Source organism: Paroedura picta, chromosome 12 (genome assembly GCF_049243985.1).
Source record: "Paroedura picta isolate Pp20150507F chromosome 12, Ppicta_v3.0, whole genome shotgun sequence".
Classification (NCBI taxonomy): Eukaryota; Metazoa; Chordata; class Lepidosauria; order Squamata; family Gekkonidae; genus Paroedura; species Paroedura picta.
In genome coordinates this window covers 25,418,133-25,440,090 of record NC_135380.1, presented here as the reverse complement: position 1 = coordinate 25,440,090, position 21,958 = coordinate 25,418,133, and the positions used below count along the sequence as shown (strand labels likewise).

The window sequence follows — 21,958 nt, the reverse complement described above, 5'->3', positions numbered from 1 at the left end:
GTAGTAAAGTAAACAAAGGGTAAAATATGCAAGCTCACATCTTTTATTTACACCCTTAATGGCTTTCAAAAGTCACGGCTTCTGGAGTTAAGAACTTGAACTTCTAAACACAAAATGTCAAAATACATTAATTCAAAGGAGGTGTTCATACAAACATAAAAATGGGCTGCTACTATAAAACCCAAGACCGTTTCATTTTCCTTCACTAACTATATGGGGGTATTCTTCTGCTTACGAGTCTCACATCAAGAAAACTCCCTTTTTAAACGCACAGGCACATGTACACATGCTTGAATCAAATAGCAGAAGGGTGACAGTGTGAAGAAGAAATAGACTCAAACCATTGTCAACTTATTTTGCCTTCAAGTTACTATTAATTGGGTTACAGCAGAGAGGAAGGAACTCTGGAGTTACATCTGTCAAGTCCCAGCCTCTGACTTATGCAAAGAATATCTGCTAACCAGTGCACCCATTCTTAAGGGGCCCCATCAGTTCATTTTTATCGTACCTTTATAATTTCACCATTTTCAAGTATTTTACCTCTTCAAATATTTCATGCTTCTAAAATGTATTACCGCTCTGATTATGCCAAACAAGAGAACCTGACTTAAATTTCTTCCTGGGTGACCAAAACAGAAAAAAAAAAATCAGCACTGACAAAGAAACTTTCCTCCTTATTTTTAAAAGAACTGGGCAATAGCATCTTACTACTACTGCTACTGGGCAATAGTATCTTAATTCCATTTTAGTGACAGGAATTTTATTTAAATAGACCAAAATGTGGGCAGTTCTATTGCTGAAAGCAAATAAATACAGAAAATTCCAGTGCACCAAACTCATGCCTGATCTATTAAAATATCCTCTTTTGAAATAATTGTACACGCAGAGGTGGCAACCACAAATTATAAGATGTTTATGCAAAATCTGAGAAGGCATCACTATAGAGTCTTCAGAATCCTTTATTTCAAATTGTGAGGGGGGCACTCTTGTCTACAAGGTTAACAATTTATTTTCTGATTTATATTCAGCTCTTTACAGCCAAACTTTAAGCATAGCTGTACTGAATTGCTTGGTAGATACTCATACCATTTCTGGCCCTGCTCAGTCCTGATGAAATGCCAGTTGTAAACACAGTAATGTACTACATAATTTCTCTGCATTCATCCTAGGCTGCATTTTCTCCTTTCTTCTCTGCCACCCACTGCACAATAAATTTCCCTTGCATATTTTCAAGTTGCAGAACAGCTTCCCAGAACTCTTCATGAATAAATTCCCCAAAGACAAACAATGAGGGGGTTGAAACCAAGACAAGCAGAACAACCACAAAGGCAACCCCCCCCCCCTCTGTCACAGTCTTCACAGAATACAGTCATAGGAACACTCAGCACTAAACTCAGTCTTTTGTAAGTTGCTCCAATGCAAGCGAGCCAGAACAAAAAGAGCCAGTACTCCAAAATTAATATTAATAAATACTGTACTGTGGGCTTTTCTTTTGTTGTTGGGCAGGTAATTTTTTATTTTTATTTTTTTGGTTTTCTTGCCGAGTAGGGATTGCACTCTGAAGGCTCAAAGAGGTAGGATAACAAGATTTGTTTTCTGGCCTCTAAACAATTCCAAATGCTTTATCTGGCTGGTCCTTCAGGCTTCTTTGGAGCATTCCACATACCCCAGCCTGATTTATACAATGCTACAAGATTTCATAGTTCTACCTGTACATGCTAAAGTCAAGTCAAACTTACTCCACATGAGTAAAAAAAAATTGCTAACAGTAAGATGTCTCTGAAAAAAGAGAGGACTGTGTATTCAAAAAAACTAAATGTATGATATTCACATGCAAAAACCAACGTTTCCAACTGTACTTATATCATATGTAGATTTCTGCCTTTTTACCCTTTCAAAGAAGGAGACATACAAAAGTTGACCAACTTTTGTGAAAAATATTAATTTGCTAAAATAGTTTACATGAGAAAGGATACATGTTAAATGTAAAAACTGACAAGATTTTTTTTAAAAAGCTGGTTCATAAGAATGTCACATTTTTAGCAATATTTGAAACTGGGCTGAAGTTCATCAATCAAGATAAAAGATCTTGAAGCAAATCCAACAGGGATTTCCCAGGCACCTTCTCAAGTCTAACAACAAAACAGTTAACAAATGAAGAGTTGGATCCATCAGAGCGTCCCGCTCAACTAACTTAGTCAATCAATTCCCTGCCCCCACCCCCATTTAATAATTTAATAGCTGAGAGTAAGGCAAAAAACCACTTTTTGAAAAATGTCTAGGTACAAAATAATGTAAACCAATAAGTTATATTTGAACCCCCCGTATAACAAAAGTGAGGAGATGGACACTTTATACAATAGGATCTCTTTAAAACAGAATTGTGCACAAGCTGAAGATCACAATAAATCTTCAGAATTCACACAGTTTTGGCGTGGGTTTTTGTATAACTGCTTTCATATACACATTTTTAAATCATACTAGGAATGCAAACTAGAACTGCACGCTACTTCAGTGGAAAAAAAAGTCTTGATATTGTGCAATTTTCTGCCCCAATCTAAAAGTGGCAGAAATCCCTGCATTAGTTGTGTTTCAAACAAGGATCTCAAGAAACACATCTCAAAAGAGGAAAAGAAGGCAAAAGTTGGCAGATATCCAGCATCTAGTATTTCCCGTTGTGTGTGTGTGTGTGTTTTTTAAAAAAAATGTGGACAAAAGGTTCATGATTAAAAATAAATACTGTTTCTGACATTTGTACTGACTTGATTGGATAGATTTTTTTTAAAGTAAACAAAGGATTTACAATGCTCCTTATAGCCTCAGAGCCACCAGTTGTTTCTGTTCCAGAGTCCATCTCTCTCACTGTGTTTCAAATCCTGCCATTCGATATCCAGTTTGACTAGTTAGAACACTTCCATTCTGTCCCTGGGGAGGTGGCGGAGGGGGTGGTGGAGGGGGTGGTACGCCATAGCTTGCACCCATCCAGGCTGCAGAAGTCTGCGTCTGACTAAATTGAAGAGGAAGGAAGATCAAATTAAGCTCACCAAATATACTTTAAAAATGAACAGAATGGTATAATGAAGACAAGGAGGGAATGTCTAATAAAATATACTCCATTTGTTATCAAATCCACTGGCAGCTACCAATTAACCCAAATAAAAATAATTGTTTCAGACAGATTCAGTATAAAGGGAATACACACTTCATATTTAAATATGTACAGATAAATCGGCTGACTGGCTGCTACAATTATAGAAAAAGCTCCATGTTTAGATTACCAGGTACACAAAAAACTGTAGAATCATTTCTATCATAGCCCCATAAGGAGGTTTGCAGGCCACTTGCACAAATATTCCATTCATTCTAGAAAACATTTCTTGGCACAGAACTTACTGAAATCCCTGATTCCATGCTTGTCCATACATTCCATATGCAGGGACTTGCCAACCATTAGGCATGTATTGACCAATCTGTTGTGCATTTCCATACCATTGGCCCCACTGCCCATAAGGAGGTGGATATCCCACTTGATTCTGCTTAAAGATTAAAGAAATCAATGTTAGCCTATACTGTTCAGCTGTGACAAAAGGCAGTAGCTATCCCATTATATTTAAGTCCTTCTGTAATTAGTATGCCTAAAACCTGTTTAATTATATCAACCAGAGGTGTTTTTATTCAGTCAGTGCTATGAAACATATTATAGCATTCTGAATCAAGAGACTTGAATACTAAAGTGAAATCTCTTTGCAAAATATAAAGTACTAGCACAGGGGTAGTCAAACTGCGGCCCTCCAGATGTCCATGGACTACAATTCCCAGGAGCCCTTGCCAGCGAATGCTGGCAGGGGCTCCTGGGAATTGTAGTCCATGGACATCTGGAGGGCCGCAGTTTGACTACCCCTGTATTAGCATAACACTAGGGATGCTCACTCATACTACATAGGATACAGAGACAGAATACTGGCCCATCTATTCCAGTACTGCCTGCTATAGCAGCAGCTTTCCTCTCACTTGTGTCTCAACTACCACTCACATAACAATTTCCCCCAAAACATATGTATCAGTGCTACAGCAACAGTACACACATTTTAGGAAGCAATGCTAGTATTTGTTTTCTACATTTATAGTGCACCTTTCTTGCTAAGACTCAAAACAGATTACATAGTATAAGTTGATACAATCAATATATCTAAAAAGCAATGCTATAGATTGCAGAAATATGAATAAGCATGGCTTATGAGACATGATATCGAGTGCAGGTACAATGCAGAAAAACTGGTATTATAACAGTAGAACAGACTGCAGTGACAACAGGGTGATATGTGCAGCAAAAAGATAACATGTCCTACAATGATTGGTAGCCTGCAGTCCCTGTTCCTGGGTATTTTTGCCCCTGTGCCCCCCCCTCCTTCCCCGCAACCACCAAATATAGCCACTGTATAGTCCTCCCACACTTGTTCTGACCAACAGATTATAGGATGGTCTGCAATGGTAGTAGTAGCAATCCAAGAGCTACACAACAAAGTTGACTACAGTAATTGAATAAGCAACACACTTCTAAGCAAAACAAAACCCCACCTTATATTTCACTCACAAAGACAACATACACCCTCCGTATTTAGCCCCTATTGTTTTATGGTGTATTCCTGTATATCACATTGAGATACCTGCATGAGAAGGGGTCTATAAATTAATGGTCTACCCACTGTGTAGATCTGCCAACTCTGATGGTCTCTTCCTGGCAGCCCAAGTTCCAGCTTATTATTAAAACAGAAATAAAAGTTCCTTACCTGCTGGATTGGATTGATCATATCTGGCGTTTCTTTACCCCAATAACATTTCACAACATGGCCTTCTATGGTTGTGCCATTGACTGAAACAATTGCATGTGCTGCACTTTCATGAGAATTGAACCTGTAAGGAGTCAATACAAATCTGATTCAATGTGTGAACAGAACTGCCATTAAAAGTTCTGTTTAGGGGGAGGAGTCATCTTACATTCCGGGATGTCTTTTTTCAGGCAAATACTGTATGTGCAAGTCCATCAGGCAGACTACTTTTCTTAGGGTTTGGGGAAATACACTGCCCTACACAAAGCGAGGCAGAGGACTAAGTTTCCCATACGTCATTCTGCCCCTGCACCAGAGATCAGGGGAAGGCATCACAAAATACAGTATAATCAAAAACTCACAATGGAAAAACTGAACAGAAGCTGCCAGATTATCAGCTGTGGTCAGCAGGTTAAAGTAAAGCACAGGTGAATAAGCAGCAGTTTGGCTAGCAACCATAGAGACTAGATTTACTTTGAAGTAGTCGTTGTCTGAAGGAAACATTGCAGGAACAAACAATTCCAGAAGCTTTAAGAAGCAGCATCAAAAAGGGCAGGCAAAGTTTGACAGAGCCTTAAGCTACCTAATTACAGATATACAAAACAATGTCATACCGCACAAAGGAGTACCCTTTATCTGGGAAAACCCGAATTTCCATTATCTGTCCGAACGGAGAAAATGTCTGACGCATCAGCTGTTCTACAAACAAAAAAGCAGAAATAAAGTTAGTAAACATGGTTAGAGTCAACCTTCTAGATTGTTCAACACTGTAAGGTATCTTACCTGTTAGTCCTGAAGTGACTCCACCACAGTACACAGTGCAATTGCTTGGACTGGACTGATTTACAACATCATCATAGGAAAGCTGTTTGGCATTTGCTACACAGAAAAACAAATTCTGTAAGTCTGAATTCTTCAAAGCAATAGAAATATCATAAACTCCATTTCTTGTATTATATTATTGCTTTGATTGACAGCTCTGTACTTCTAGGTATTCCTAAGTACCCAGAAATGGCTTGCAATCTAAGCCTTTTACGAAATACTATTAAAACTAAATTTCTGTCTCAAAGTCCATACTCTTTCTTTGGAAGCAAAGCATTAATTAAATACTCTAGTTCCTATCCTGCACTGTTAGCGTGCAAAAGATTGCTTTCTAGAGACCAAAGAAGAAACACACCATGTTATAACTACTGCCCAAAAAGTAGTTTACACACTTACACTCATATGTGTTCTTTGGAGCGGGGGGTTTGCGCGTTGCCCAGTTAGTCCTTATTTGTCTTCCACCAAGCCACTGTCCACCCATCTGCTGAATAGCATTTTCGGCATCCTAACCACAGAGGAGAGCACTTTCAAAAGAGGCTAAGCAATTATTGTTTTTTTAAATCCTATCTATTATGAGCAATGATACATTCCAAAAGGTTTCCTGATCATGGAAAATTTTAGTGTATGATGTTTCCCACTGTAGAAACTGTATTTATAAAAGAATCATATCTTCAACAAATATTCTTATTTGCATCTGAGCACTTATGTTGTTATTTACTAGTTAAGTAATTATGTGATCAACTAATGGCAAAACAATTAAGATGGTATTCAGCAGACTTGCAAGCTGCTTGTTCTCCATTCTAAATACCATTATTCTAAACTAGAGGAGCACGATGAAAGTAAACTAACTCCAATTCTTGACATTAACCAGAGACCCAAGGCCACAGAGGTTGTACGTACTCCCTCCCAGAGGAAGTAGCCTATCTGCACAGCCCAATGGAATGAATTCCTTTATATTTCCCCTCCATTACTCTCTGTTGCCTTGTACATTGCAGGCTGAAGGATATGGCCTGTCCCTTGTTTTGTACTTGTGTAGAATTCCTCTTAGGAGCATGCATCTGCCAGTGTCATGAGCAATAAAGACCTGCCAATTCTGGTTAAAGTTCTCCAGTCTACAAAGTTGGCAATATCAATATGCAGTTACTCACCCATTTATTGAAGAAAGAAACAAAGCCATATCCTTTAGATTTTCCTGTTGCCATGTCCTTCACAACTCGTGCATCCCTAAAAAACAAAGAGAGAATTGGTTAAGCATCAGCAGAACAAAATCAGAATAAAAATGTTTTCACACGCAGCTCATTTGTCATGTTTCACCTTTAATAAAGTGAAATTCTTAAATGCACCAGCAATATATAGACAAAGCAATTTTCCATTTTACTAATGTTTTATCACATGGCAGCAAAATTAAACTTAATTGAGTAAACATGCAAATCAATAGCTTTTTAAAAACAAATATTTTACAGTCGTTGGTTCACAGTTCAAAATGCTCTTACATACTGTTAAAAACACTACGCATGGTCAAAGCAGCTATTCCAAGGAATAACTGAGGTCATGTAACTGACTAGCATATTAGCCAACGGGTCACTTTAACCATGCAATTTATAAACTTACTATTGGCCAACACATACTACCTACTTATTAGAAATAGAAAATAGAAAAAATGAAAAAATAGGAATTAAAAGGCATACGTCGCCTGTTAACTGAATTCTTTAATTTTCTCAGGTCAATTCGTTACCCCCTTTTTGGACTTGGGCAGCTGTAAATTTTGAGAAATTGACATTTTCAGAAATGGTTGCATTATGGAAGAAAATAAACACTAACACGTTTTTTTAAACTACACACTATTAAATTTCTTTTAAAACTGCATTCGTAATTAACAATCATACAGGACTGATTGAAAACTACAAAGTATATAAAGTAAAAAAAATTATAAAAGTAAATAGAAAACTACAACGTTTGTCCACTGTGAACTGTAGCTTGCAGTTAGCCATGGCAATGCTGTCCATTCTTCAGAGACATTCTGCAAAATAACCAGAGCCCTATTATTTGAGATTGAGTTAATAAAAAGACAAAGACCCAGCTACAATAGCTAAACCCCACTGGTGGAAAAGCTCTTTTTATTAACCAATTGTTTCTCAGGCAATTTCTGCACAAGAGTGAACTGTCAAGAACATCTCAAATATACAGGTCTAGTTTTCCCTCCCCCCTACCCAAAAGATTCAGGCATTTTAAACACACACAGGCAACCACAGAATAAAACTAATATGAAAATTATGCAGTGTAACTGAAGAGATAGATCCATACAGCAAGACCAAGAAGTTTCCTGATGCCAGATGCTCAAAACAATTGAAGCATATTATTGAGCTCTGCATTAAGAAATATGATTTTAGAAATGGAGCTAAGTAATTTTAAGACCACTGAAATATCCTGCTAGAATTCAACACCATTTTAAAATGTTACCTCATGGAAAAGCCTCTGTTTTTTAAGAAAGTTATATGCTCTAGAATTATGCCTATATTATATATAGTTTGCCTGGGAACAGTTATTCTCATGATCGTATGGGTAGTTCTCTATTCCCTGTGGGAAGGGAAACCCTCTATACTTACCACAACTGTCACCTTGGAAAATTAAAACTCAAGAAAACATGTATATGCAAAGCAAAACACCCTCTCAGGTGAATGCCCTTACGTGTAGGTTTCTAACTACCAAAATAATGCTACAGGCAATTAAAATAAACAAATTAATGTTAAGATTGTATTATTTAATCATGATCCATTGTACTTCCAAGGACATCCGGCATTCTAGTTTTATGTGTACTTCAGAAGTTCTTTTGTTATTTTTACTGAAAATTTAACAATTAACTTCTGAAAACTTAGAATAAATTTTGCCTGCAAATTATGTCTGTAAAGTTATCTTTTTAATTCCATAACTAATTAAGGGCTTGAAAACTATTTCAATAAGCACTGGGTTTTACCTGTTGAATTGAATTTTACTATAGTGACTGGATAGAATTCCAAAATGTGACTGTGTAAAAACCTCGTACCTCCCCTCTTCCCAGCAGTTGCTTTGAATGAAGGGAAAGCTAATTCTCCCTTCAGCTGAGGCAACTTGGGGGGGGGGGTTGTCTGCCTCAAGGACAATCTTCCTGCTAGTGACTAGGCATTGCCCTCTGCAGCCACATATATTTAAAAGGGTAATTAGCAGGCACAAGCCACTCATGGCTGAAGTCAGGATTTACAATTAGGTGTAGCCCTCAGTATTTTCTTGAAAGGTAAAGTTTTGCTATCCCTCCCTCCTCCCACTAGCCTGGGTTCTTGGTGCACACAAGACTAAACTAATACAGATAAGGCTATAGACTCTCAATAGAAAACCAAGACAGAAGAAAAGCATTTGACTTTCTTCAAGTTGTTTGATCAGAAACCTTAGGCTTGCCCTACACCACCTAGTACTAGCACTTTAAAAGGTATTTTACCAGCACAAAATGGATTTCTAATTTTTTTCAGCTAATGTATGCCTTGATTTGGATAAATCCCAGCTAGCCCAATCTCGCATGACCTAGAAAGTTAAGCAGGGTCAGTTCTGGTTAGTACTTGGATGGAAAACCACCAAGGGAGTGCAAGGTTGCTATGTAGAGGCAGGCAATGGCAAACCACCTCTGGGCATATCTTGCCTTGAAAACCATGTGAAATTGCCATAAATTGGCTGCATCTTGACAGCAAAAGACAAGAACAACACAGTATTGCCTAAATCCCTGTGATATTTGTGGCATGGAAATGTTTAGATGAAATTGAAATGAATGGATTTCCTACACATTTTCATTGCCAATAAAGTACTGAGACTAAAGCAAGTCTGTGTCCTAATGAGTAAGAACACACCAAAGTTCAGTACATTATGCAAATTTCTTTGTGCTCTTCTGCATACAGCCAACTAAAACCTGAGAATCTGAGGTCTTGAGGGAAAAGTTCTAAGGGAACATGTTTGCAGAATCCTATCCAAAATTATGTGGATAGTTTTTGCTAAAGGAACTGGCCAAGCAGGTTTCAGATGCCTGCAGGCAAGAAATCTTACCTGTTAGTTTCACATTATGAAGCCTTTACCAAAACAACCACTGATTCACAATTTACCTGATACTATCCTTGTTATTTGTACTTGAGATTCTCCCTTCCCACAAATAGATAACTGTTGCAGTAAGCTAAAGCCATATCCTTTGGTGGGGATGCCTGCTTCCCTCTCCTGGCAAAGAAAGTGATCAGCACTATCAGAGCTGACAGTATACTCTCATGCAGAAAGGAAGGGAGAGTGGGGGAATATGCTTGCTTGCAGCTCTCTGGCATGCTACAATCTTTCTGTATGAGTAAGGTGAAACTGATGCACAATGCTCACAAAAACCTATTGAAACTGAAATAAAGTCTGGATGCCATGTGCAGCACCATCTTTCTGGCACTGGTGGAGAATTTCACAAATCAGGGCACTATGACAGATAATTGACAGTTTACACATAATTTCCTGAACAAGACAGCTATCCATCTACAGATAGGATATTTTACAGTGGATACCCACAAATGTCCCTGAATCACTTTGTGTGTACTTGACTAGGACTTCTTTACTTACCCTCCTTGATTGTTAGTAGCACTAGCAGTAGGAGTAGTAGCAGTAGCAGCAACAGCAGCAGATGAAGATATGGTGTTAACTGAACAGGCTATGTTCTATTTAATGTTATATTAAATACTGAAATAAATTGTGCTACTGCCACGTAAAAATTGAGCATGGACAAGTGGCATCAATAATACAACTAAAAATCAAAGCAGAGACATAGAAATAAGAAAAATGAGAACCTAGAAGGAAATTACAGAGCAAGGCCTTCATCAGATGATCCCCCCGATGCATTCTACTGGGTTGACTTCACTGTATATGCCTTATTATTGTGGGGCTCCTTGAATGCCTATGTTCTGAAAAAGTGCACCACAATCAGGTACATCCTCGGTTGAGAAGTTAAATTCTACTTACATTAACTGTCAGAAATATTTAAAAGATAGAAATGTTGATAGGTTAGCTAGAAGGTGGTACACACAGAGGTGAGAACATAGGAAGAGCAAAAGACCACAGTAACGGAAAGATTTTTGCCATACCAACCCTGACTATTTAAGGATGCAGAGGACCACAGAAAATATTAATTTGACTATGACCTCTTAGGCAAAGATCTTCCTAACTACATCAACAACCAGGATGAGATGGAACACAAACTTGGTACCACTTCCTAGGCAAGTTCTGTGTACTTTGGTTTCACAGAGGAATGTGAAAATATCAAATCTGTAGAGAATTATGTAGAATATACTATACCACCAACTGCTATCCTTATCTACTCTCCAACTTTACTTCTGATATTGTCTTCTCCTGACCCCAACTGGTAATCTCTTCATCTGCCATCCCTCTGTCTGGTTCTGGATCCATCCTCTTAGAATCCTATCACACTAAATGTTGTACACTGGGATCATGGGAAGAGAGAAATGACTGCTAGAAAAGGACAGTTGGGGGTAGAGAGAGAGAAGGAAGAAGGAACAGCATGAGTGAAAAGTAAAGCGGAAGAGTGGAAATGTGGTGGTAATGTTATTTAATTATTTTGATTGATGATGCAGTAGTTGATGCATTAAGAGTCCACCTGTTTGGTTATGTTCTGTTTTACAGAAACACTAACACTGCTTCTTCTACCTATATAAAAAGTCTGCTTATACCCTGAATTTTGACCCTGGCTCTACTAAACCACAGGACAAGAGGATTCAACAACTGCTGCTGGGCATAAGCAAGCCACAGAAAATCTTGGGGCACAGACAAGTTTTTCTTTCTTACTTCTTCCCAAACAGCAAAAGTAGGTCCAGCCAAGGAACTACTTGTGGTGGAAAAACACAACAAAACTGACTACCATCACTTATTCAACTGGTCCTGGCTGCCAATAATGGAGGCTGGAGGACATAATTGGCCAGTTTAGTAGTTTACAAGTAGAAAAGATTAGTTTGCCACATCCACATTTTTTTTGGGGGGGGGGGGGACAGAGAACCTCTACTAAAGGTACTGATCCTCTCTTCAACCTTCTTAACCATCCATACAAAAGTATTGAAAAAGCTAATACCTACATGCGATAGCTACTCCTTATGTTATCATCCTTGAAATTTGTGGACAACTGATTTTTACTATTCCATCTAATGCAAAAAAAAAATACTTGGAAGAAATAGCCAAACAACTAAATAAATATCTTCCCTCTATTTCAGACCTGTCTGTTACCAAAACAAACACATTTAGAAATGTAACTATCAAACAGATACCAAGTTTTCAAGCTGTAGCAACAACACAAATGCTGGTAGAGGACCATTATATTAGATTTATTAGGAAATGATTCCCACAAACAGCTTCACTACATAGATAAAAAATTACAGTGCCACTCTGGCTAACTGATCCTAAACTAAAATTCAAGGACAATATAGCTAGCTTTCCAATCTTTCATAAAGAGTTTCATATGCCTTCAACTACAACAATCTATGCTGAAAGTTACACTAAAGACCAGTTTCTAGTTTATTTTATTTAATAGAGCACCCATTTCACAAAAAGCCAAAATCTTACAGGCATAACTTCAATGAAATCTGATCCATATTAAAGCTGCTTTTATTGGACTGCAGTGCCTTTTCATTGGCAGAAATCACCTTGATCTTAGAGCTGCCTTAGAAAATCCATTCTACAATGCTCAGTCATTAGTGATTAACTCAATGAATACACAGATTAAAAAGTTACCATATGACATGAAAATATGAAAATCATTTAAAATTATAAAAATCAAATATACACATATAGTCAAGCAAGATGAACTGTTTGGTGATTCCCAGGCAAGTACAAAAAGATACAGCTCTTTAAAGGATATATCCTCCAACATCTTGAAACTTTTTACCAGTTTAATGCTAGGTTATTGTCCCCATTTATCCAGCATAAGACATTACTTACGATATTCTTCCAAACGGTGCAAAAGCTGCTTTTATATCTTCAGTTGTAATTTCTGGGCTGAGGTCGCCAACAAAGACATGGAAGTGGTCTTACCAGGAAAAAGAAAAAAAATTACAAGTTTGCAGAGTACTCACAGAAACACAGGGTATGGTTTTAAAATCTTGTATCAAGTCCCACATATCTGGAAACTACGTGAGAACTAGAATCTTCTATCAGGTAACAAAATGCATTCTTATTTTATAGCCATAGATAGACAAGACAGTTCACAAGTATAGTAAGTTATATATAACTAGAACTTTTATAGTCTTTGCATACCAAGTTATATCTGTAATAATTAACAGGTAACTATAGTTCCTTGAGTGCTATTTCCAAAGCCAACAAATTACATTAAAGTCTTACATTCATAATATCATAATACTACCATTTAGCTTTATTTAGTTTTTTTTAAAAACTGAGCTAAGATATTTACTGGTCCTGTGAGCAAAACAGAGTAACGTTTACACAAACCAGCATGGACAACACGTGCTATAAACAGCTCAACGTATATGTATTTTGTGAAGAACAGTCAAAAAGATACCTTGCATTGCAACAGTTTGATGTTAAAGTATTTGACAGTTTTCTGAAAAGCCAACAGTTTTGGTTGCCCAGCCTTTACACCATGTGAATCCATGTGAATTCAAAGTATGTCAAATCCATGAGAAAGTGAACTAAGACTGAAGGCAACAGAACGGAAACAGTAATCCCTTCACAATTTATGTTAGAGCTATTGACATTAGAACAGGTGATACTATGATTTCATATCTTCATTCATAGTCACATAAAGCCTATTCTAATCATTGCCACCATGAACGGATTCTCAGAGTGCGCATGACACTTTACAACTCCATCTTGGTAAGAGCCTGGCCCAAACCTCCCCCGAGTTCTACAAGTTCTAAGGCCAGACAACACACTGGGTTGCCTCCCAGCAAAAAGGGGAAAGGATTTTGAATGCAATCAAAACGGATACACCACAAGGGCATTTTGTGGTGCAGCACAGACAGCAGCCTTGAAGGAAGCTGGTTATTTTGCCCTCAGAGAAGATAACTGCAAAATGGCTTAATGGGGCCAAAGGGCTTAAGGAGTCAGCAACAGTCCACATCCTGATCCATTTGCAAGAGGAGGGAGAAATCTTGTCACCACAGAACACCCACCCAAAATAGCTTCAGGCGGTTAGTGAATACCCCTGAGAGATTTCATTTTATGTTTAAGAAGATACAATTACCTTGTGAACGCAGTGTGTTGACAACGGTACTACCTGATGACAAAGATTAGATTTGTTCTTAAGTTTATTAACACAAACAGATTAAATAATATCTTAGGATAATGATCAAAATAATAGGGCAAATATTTGCATGTTGCTTATTACTTAACATTAAAAACACTTTTGTGCAATAAACAGTAATCGCTTGAATCGTAAGGGACTTACTGCTGGTATCTTTCTTCTGGCTGCTGGGGGTTGTTGCCCAGTTCACTTTGACTTCCTACAAATAATATTTACTAAAATTATATTCAAGCATGTTGAAATAACGCCCCCCTCCCCCAACCTAGCAAACAGAAAGTACACAAATTTATGGGGATGGGACCAAGCTCACACAAATATGTATAGTAATGCCCCCTGCACTAATGATGCTGAATATTAAGGCAATCCTTAAATATTCTGTCAGGTCATGTTTTATTACTTTGCTGAACTATTTTGTTTGTAAATCCAGCATAATTACAAACTTGAAGATAGCAATTCACTGCTCTTTTGTTCTGTAAAGTCATTACACAGCTTTCTTAAAATGCTTTTTAAAGCTCAAAGTGCTGCTACTAACAAGAAAATAGAAAGGTTTACCTTTATTTTCCTTTTTGTAAAGCTGATTCATCCACATACCCAAATCCATACTTCTTCTCCATTCACCCTTTAAACCTGAAAGCTTACCTTACCCATTATCTTCCGTCCATTCATAGCAGCTAAAGCTGCAGCTGCGTGACGATGCTCATAGAATTCCACAAAACAGTATGGATCATTTCCAGCTGTCTGTTTTAACACAGGAAGAAAAGCCGTCACAGACTAGTCCTGTGTACTCTCAAGATCAATCTTACTGGTTTTCTGATATGGTCAGATGAGCCAGTCATGACTTTAAAGTTGCAATTGTAGGCACACTTACTGGATGCCTGTGATCTGAATTAGTAGAAAACAAAGCCCCACTGCAGTGCTGGAACATTCTCAGTGAATGGGGGTTAGGGTCTAGACTAAATGTTCCTGTATTGTTACAGCACAATCCTAAGGACGGTCTGATCTGCTTTAGTATAGCAACTAAATCCATAACAATGTAATATAAAGCTACACTGAAGGACTGCCTGCTTCATCATGAACAAGTGTAAACTCCACTCTGCTGTACCATTATAGAAACCAGAAATTGGTGGTAAAGCAGATTTACAGGGGGGGGGAGCTCTCTTGGGTAAAAATGCTGGCATCAAATTCAGTGAAAGAGAAAAACTTTATACCCTACCCTGCTTTACCACACCACCCACCCTCCCCATACCCACCCCACAGCACAGTTTAGGATATCAAAAGCTGAACACAGCTCTCCACAGCACTGTATCAGTGGCACTCACTAAGTGGCTCACAAAGAGTCCTATCTACAGCTACCATCAACCACATGACTACTGTAGGAGCTCTGAGCCACCTGGGGAAACCACTAGTCACAAATTAATGTCAAATATGAGAAAGTTTTTAGTGGCCTGGTTACTTCTAAGCATGTAAGGCTTTCTCTCCTCAATAATGCTGAACCTCAGCCTGCCTCTGTATACCTGGAGGCAGAGAAAGGGTTCCCTTTTCTGCCTCCACATTGTCTCTTCAGCACTGCTGCTCAAACAGCATGACACTGCCAAGACATCCAAAGGAAAATAAGCTGGCCATGGTAGAAACGGGAATAGAATAATGAACCTCACTATGGCCAGCTTGCTCTTCTCTGGGGTGGCTGTCATGGTGAGGATTTACTCTCTCTTATCTGCACCCAGATTACTGCAAGAAAGGCTGCAATGTTGTTGGAGAGGATAGGTACCTTACTTCCATTCCTGATAAGAGGGCCGCAGAGAAGCTCACAGTTAATCTGCCATCCAGTCCTAAACTGGCATCTGTTTCATGGCAGTGATCACTTGCAACTACAATCCCTAACTAGGCAACAACTTTTCTCACTTTTCTGGAACATGGAACACATGCCATGTTGGGGAACAGTCCTTGAACAGCAACATGTGAATCCTGAGCCTCTAGGTATCATTACGGTAAATAAATCCTAGGCAGGATATCCACATTTGAGATATGCTCCTCTAGCCTCATGTCATGCACACTTAAACAAACATAAGGGGACTTTATTATCTCAAATTCTGGAGAGAATGCACTCTGCACAACCAGCCAAGGAAACCAAGCATTGTTACAGCATAGTGCTAACATTGCTCTGTTCAAAACTCATACAGGTACTTTATCTCAAGATGCAGGCAAGTGCCCATAACTTTTTTCCTAGTCCTGTCTCTTCCATTTTGCTGCTGGCAAAAATGTAAAAGCTGAGTTTTGCCTTAGTCACGGTTTCTCCCTTGACAGGATCCAATCCATCTCTCCTGTATCTTACATACAAGCTATTTGAGAGATGACAGGGATATATTCTATGTTCCAGGGTATGCTTGTAAAATCTTTGTGTCTGGTGCCTGGAATGTTGCTGTGGTCTCTGGTCATTTCTATGCTCTCAGCTCCTTGGAGATTTCTTGTGGGGAAGCATTTTTGTCATCTGCCAGAAAACACAGGTACTTACTAGCTATGCCAGTACCCACCAACAGGGACTATGCCTAAACTGTCTGCCTACAGCTACTATTTATGTATCAAGGGTATCATACTGTTTTATTCTCCTCTATTACTCAGTTCAAACTAATTTTAATTTGTGATTGTTGTATGTATTTTTATGCGTTTGGATTTTTGTCTACTTTATTGCTGTTTTAATATTTACATTGTTTGATTTTTGTAAACCATATCAAGGGGCAGGAAAAAATAAAATTACAATCTCATTCACTGAGACAAAAATGTCAGTAACAACGGCAACTTACATCCATTATCATTTTGCAGTTTTTGCATGGTCCAATCTGGCTGAACAGCTGGAGAATTAGAGCTTCAGTAACATCTCTTGATAGATTCCCCACATATCTGTAAAAGTAACACATTTTAGATCATTCAAAATATAACATCAACTGCTACAATAAGCATTCTTCAATTAAGTTTACTAAAATAAAATGTAAAAGCTAATTTTCAAGGTGCTGAAAAAAAGAAAAGAAAGAAAAGAGTAAGATAAGGAGGAAAAGTTATGTTAAAAAACCAAGGGAGGGGGAAGTGAACATTTTGTCTACATGTATTTTTCCAGCATTGTTAAAACTAGAGACTATTTGTGGGTATTAACACTGCAAAGATATCAACAGACTCAGCAAAAACTTTTCCTATGTATTTGCCCACTCCCTGCATTCCCCCCTCATCTTTCTTTGTCTTAGCTATTATAAAGATATACTTAAAAAAAACTAATACAACAATTTTATATTGGGCTACAGAGACCCGCTGGAGGCAAGATCTGTACTTGGGTCTTACCCACACATTCATTTCTCAAAGTTTTGCTTGCAAAATACAAACACAAATCAGAAGCTAGACTGAAAGAGAATATTGCATTTTAATTGCCACTTCTGAAGACTAATAGAACAGTTCCCTGTTCTCCATTTGTATACCACTTGATAAGCACTATATTAAACATATTCATCCACATAGTATTCCTAGTATAAATGCTTGCCACCTAACTAAAGGAACCCAAAAACATGCATCAGATAATACATGTCCATAAATGAGGGCTCTAACTCCCCCCCCCCACACACACACACACCTGAACCCAGTGTGGGATGGCTCAGTTTTTAAGGCTAAACTTTGTTCTAGTGTAGCTTCAAAGGCACCACAAAAAGGAAAAAAAACCCAAAATGTGTTAATATCATCAGTTTTACTTCAGGAGTATGTATACAGTCACAAAAATTAAGTGTAATTTAATGCAACACAACCATACTACTATTAAGGTTGCTAACTACCCAGAGAAAAATTACATTGACCCTTCTCCTGGAGATGACCACAAGCAAGCTAGTGCAATATATGTTTTCTACCAACTCAGCCTAGCCCATAAGGTAGCCTCCTACTATGATATAGCTGGCTTGGATCCATACCACAATAAACAAGAAGACTGACTATTGTAATGCACTGTACATTGATCTCCTCTTAAAATCAATTTGGAAACTCCTAGACCAGAATACCACAGCATGCCTATTCATGGAGGCTAGATGGAGCACGTGTATTACTCCTATCCTGCAGACACATCGTTGGCTGCCCATTTATTATTCTGCTCAGTTTTGGGGGTACTGGCTATCACATACAAAGCCCTTCGTAGCCTTAGCCCTTCCTATTTGCAGGGCAACCTCTCTTCTTCTGCTCTGCCACAACAACTAAGATCATGTCAGCAGGGGCTTCTGGGTACCAAAATGCAAATGGGCAAAATCAGCATCTGCCCATACATGTGCTTTTGCCTTTCTGTCTCCCACCTCATGGAATGCCTGCATGAAGAGGTTAGGAAAGCTCCCACTCTTCTGAAAACTATGCAAAACAGAATGAGTCAAGAGAGCTTTTCTGCACAAATAATAGAGTTGCACTGTACAAATGGTTCTCAAGCTTGCTTGGATGAACTATTAGGGACTGTGCTCTATATTTCTGTATATTTCTATAGCATATTTTAAATAGGATCTTATTACGTGTTTTTTGTAAGGTTTAATGTGTCATGTCAATTTAATACATATTCTTCCGATCTTTACTAGTTGGTTCCAGAACTTCTAAAATACTAACACATTGGTTATTTAATGTCCCACTTTGTTGACTCTTGACTCATGATGTGTAGTCTTTGTGAGAAAGGTGGACTATAAATAATAAACCTTTAATGACATGGAGGTAAATAGCACCACCTAGTAAATAATATCCCATTAAGCCTTTAAAGGGATGACATTTTTTTCCAGGTAGTTGATGAACTTAATTACAATCAGAGTGTCTTTTTGGGTTTCCTGTGTAGTACCAGAAATCTGCACAAAGGAAGCACATTTCACCACACAGAGTATCTGTATTAGCAACAGCAAATGTTTTCATTTTTAAAGGCAAAAGCTAAATTATCAACACAATGTGCACTTTCCCACACCTACTGCATCCCTCTGTGTAATACAGTTAATGTGTGGAAAGGTAATCCTGAGAAAGCTCAGGTTCAGGTAAGGCCATGCTTCATAAGAAATATTCCTGTATGGTCTCAGTCAAACTTACTTTTCTATTCAGGATACATATAATCTCAGCAAATTTTTAAAATTATTTCATCAAAATGCTCATGAAAATGCACTTCATCACATATAAGTGGTAACCTAAAATTATCTTCCAGGAAAATCTCTCTCCTCAGTATCCTTTTCTGGGAGTCAGTGTTGCCTTTTCATTCTCTTCTAGGTTTCTCAAAATAATTAATATAATGCATGTTTGGTGTGTAAAATAAACTTCACTACATTTTTCCAGAAATAAAATCAAAATTTCTCATGTACAATTACATGTGGACAGTTATGTAATTTCACATTCATACCTGTGCTCTTTTGTACTTAAAACAATACTTTATGGAACTAATATACTATTTGATACAATGAATAGAAAACTGCAGGACATACAGATGTTTAACAATTGCTATGAAAAGTAAAAGTGCTATTAAGACTATTCCAAACTTACAGTAATGTTTAATTATTCCTGCATTAATGTTAAGTACGTTAATTTTGTAAAGGATTTGCTGAACCTAGGTGCAATTACTCCTGTAATACTGTAACAGAGTATCCATCATCAGCCAAAGTTCAGTACTTTGATTTCAATTGCAGAATTAGGCATCTGTTTAACAGTGCAATCATAAGTAGTTACACACTTCTAAATACAGTGAAGTCAACAGGTTTGTTTATAAAGGTTTAACTTCTTAGGCCTGTACTGTAAATCTCTGCCATGCAAATCAGTGGGACTTCAAAATGCTAAACTTTAGCTGGATTGTGTCCATATGATTTTTAGTCATTTAAATATATGAACTTATAAATATATTAACTTATTTCTATTTTCCATTTCACTAGCACTGGCAATTGTTAAAAGGTAACAGGTCAACTTCAATAACACAGAGGTTAGCTGGCTGAGGTTAATTATATTTTAGGTGGATAAACAAGGCATAAGTTGTATAGTCTGCACACTGTGAAGTGCTAAAAATAACCATTTCTGATTGCTATCATTAACCAGTTCAAAGCTTTCCAAACTTTTTGAACTGCAGAGTCTATGCTGTGTAGTGCTAGACTTTTGAACACATCATACTTAAATGAAAAGCTCCAGAGAGACAATAATGAGCATAAGCAAACTAGGCAAACAGACACTTAAGCAGATCAAAGTTATCCGTTTAGCCTTCTATATGTAACCTACAGCATAAGGGGACTTGGCAATACAGAGGTATTTTCTATTTCAATATCCTAAATGTGAAAAAGTGCAAGAGACATATCTACATTATCATGCTATTACCAAATTCATCAAAATATTATGGAGGTGATCCCAGCATGGATTCAAGAAGAAGCAAAACAGACCTCACATATCATGTAGATGCCTATCCAAAGTGATATACTCCATCCCCACTCACCAATGTTTCATGGATTCTTTTGAAATGCCTATTTAACTTCCCATCTCAATAAGATGAACGGACATTCCTCTGAATGAGTAGGTAAGAAAAGTTACTAACACACAACCTCAAAAGAAAGAGAAGCCAACCATGCTCAAGGAGGGCAATAACTCCCAACAGCAACTATATAAGCCCTCCCCCTACAATAAATTAAGAGAAAAGGATACACAATCAGCGTCTAATATCTAATATCTCAAAGAGATCTCTTCTTCCCCAACTGCTTTTGGATATTGTTACTGATATTGTTGCTTCAAATGCTTTGGGGAGGGACAGGGACACAGAGATGTATAGAAGAGGTCCTCCATTTCTGCGGCTTCCTCTTCCTAAACTAGTTTGCAAACAGAAGACTGAGGTAACAGTTTTCACCACAGTCACAGCCTTTTATATTAAAAAGTGACAGAAAAGCTTCCCCTAATCTAGTCCTCCTGAAACCTTGTTCCATGAAGACATTCAGCAGCCATTTACGACATACTCAAGAGTTGGCTCAAGTGCTCAAAGAGTGCTAAACGCTGAGCTCTAATAAGCCCAGTTTTAGCATCCACGTTGTGATTCGCTTGGGACACTCACGAACTTCAGTGGATCGCAACAAGACAATACATTTGAAGCGTTCGCCTAACTAAAGGGCAGACGCACTGGCAGTACTGCCATACAACAGGCTCTTCCCAGCGAGGGCGGCAGAGGGGCCGACGGAGGCACACATCTCCCGCCCTCAGGGGGGACCCCTTACCCCCTACCCCCACCCCACTTAGGACTCGCTCCTGCTACCCCCGGAACTTTCTCCTCCCCAACATCGCAGCACGGAAGAGGCGGATAAGAGAAGAGGCTCGGGCCAAGCACACAAGCGAGGCGGCACAACAGCCTGTCCCCCTCGGAACCACAGCCGAGGGAGGCCGTTTGCAGCCAGGAAACCAAAGCCCCGGGTACGTCGGGGAGGGAGGCTTTTGTCGGTCCCTGTCCCACGAGCTCTCTCTTGGGAAGGCTCCCTCAGCCTGAAGAGGGACAGCCCACGCCGCCGCCGCCGCCGCCGCCTCCCTCCGTCCGCCCCATGTGTGCCCGGCAGGCCGCCTTTCCCCGCCTCCCCCGAGTTTAGGAAGGCCCTCGGAAGGTGCAAGAGACGCGCGGGCCTTTCTGAGGGGAGCCGCGCGGCGGCTCTTCATGGCGAGGGGGAGGGGGGGTCAACGTGGCTCAATCCCCCTTCTCCGGCCCGGGAGGCCTCCGGGACTCACAGGGTCTTGGGCATTTCGTCCTCCATGGCGGCGGCTCGTCCTCCTCAGCCTCGCCCGCCCAGGTCCGGTCACGGCGCCGACCCGTAGGTCGAGTCCGCGCGCGAGGGAGACCCGAGGCTCAGGGATCCGCGTCGGACAACAAGGCCCCCTGTCCCCGCTTGTCCTCTCAAGATGGCGCTGGCGGGCAGAGAGGCCCGAGCCGGCCGACGGAAGGGACTGATTGCGCATGCGCGGCGGCTCTGACGCCCCCTCTGCGTTGGCGCTCAATCCAATCCTCCGC

At 39.1% G+C, this 21,958-nt stretch overlaps 1 protein-coding gene across 7 annotated transcripts; it reads right to left on the bottom strand.

The window, feature by feature from the left end:
• Window positions 1-1,922: 1,922 nt before the first annotated feature.
• TIA1 (TIA1 cytotoxic granule associated RNA binding protein) lies at window positions 1,923-21,906 on the bottom strand. 7 transcript variants are annotated; one of them, XM_077305245.1, is made up of 13 exons: window positions 21,679-21,906; window positions 16,764-16,860; window positions 14,602-14,700; window positions 14,107-14,161; window positions 13,903-13,935; window positions 12,642-12,729; window positions 6,800-6,875; window positions 6,048-6,156; window positions 5,613-5,708; window positions 5,444-5,528; window positions 4,791-4,914; window positions 3,394-3,533; window positions 1,923-3,007 (listed from the first exon to the last, which is right to left on the bottom strand). In XM_077305245.1, exons 1-13 carry the CDS (start codon window positions 21,702-21,704, stop codon window positions 2,860-2,862), a joined length of 1,176 nt encoding a protein of 391 aa, XP_077161360.1. In that variant the 5' UTR covers window positions 21,705-21,906; the 3' UTR covers window positions 1,923-2,859. The 7 variants fall into 7 exon arrangements, with proteins under 7 accessions (XP_077161360.1, XP_077161359.1, XP_077161362.1 ...); XM_077305244.1 differs by having other exon boundaries at window positions 3,394-3,536; window positions 21,679-21,905; XM_077305247.1 differs by lacking the exon at window positions 13,903-13,935.
• Window positions 21,907-21,958: the final 52 nt, after the last annotated feature.

Coding starts and splice junctions, on each gene's coding strand:
- TIA1 (XM_077305244.1), bottom strand. CDS start 21,704: ATGGAGGACGAAATGCCCAAGACCCT. Junction 12,730..13,902: donor CAACACACTGCGTTCACAAG/GTAATTGTATCT, acceptor TTTCCTGGTAAG/ACCACTTCCATGTCTTTGTT. Junction 3,008..3,393: donor GCATGGAATCAGGGATTTCA/GTAAGTTCTGTG, acceptor TCTTCAATTTAG/TCAGACGCAGACTTCTGCAG.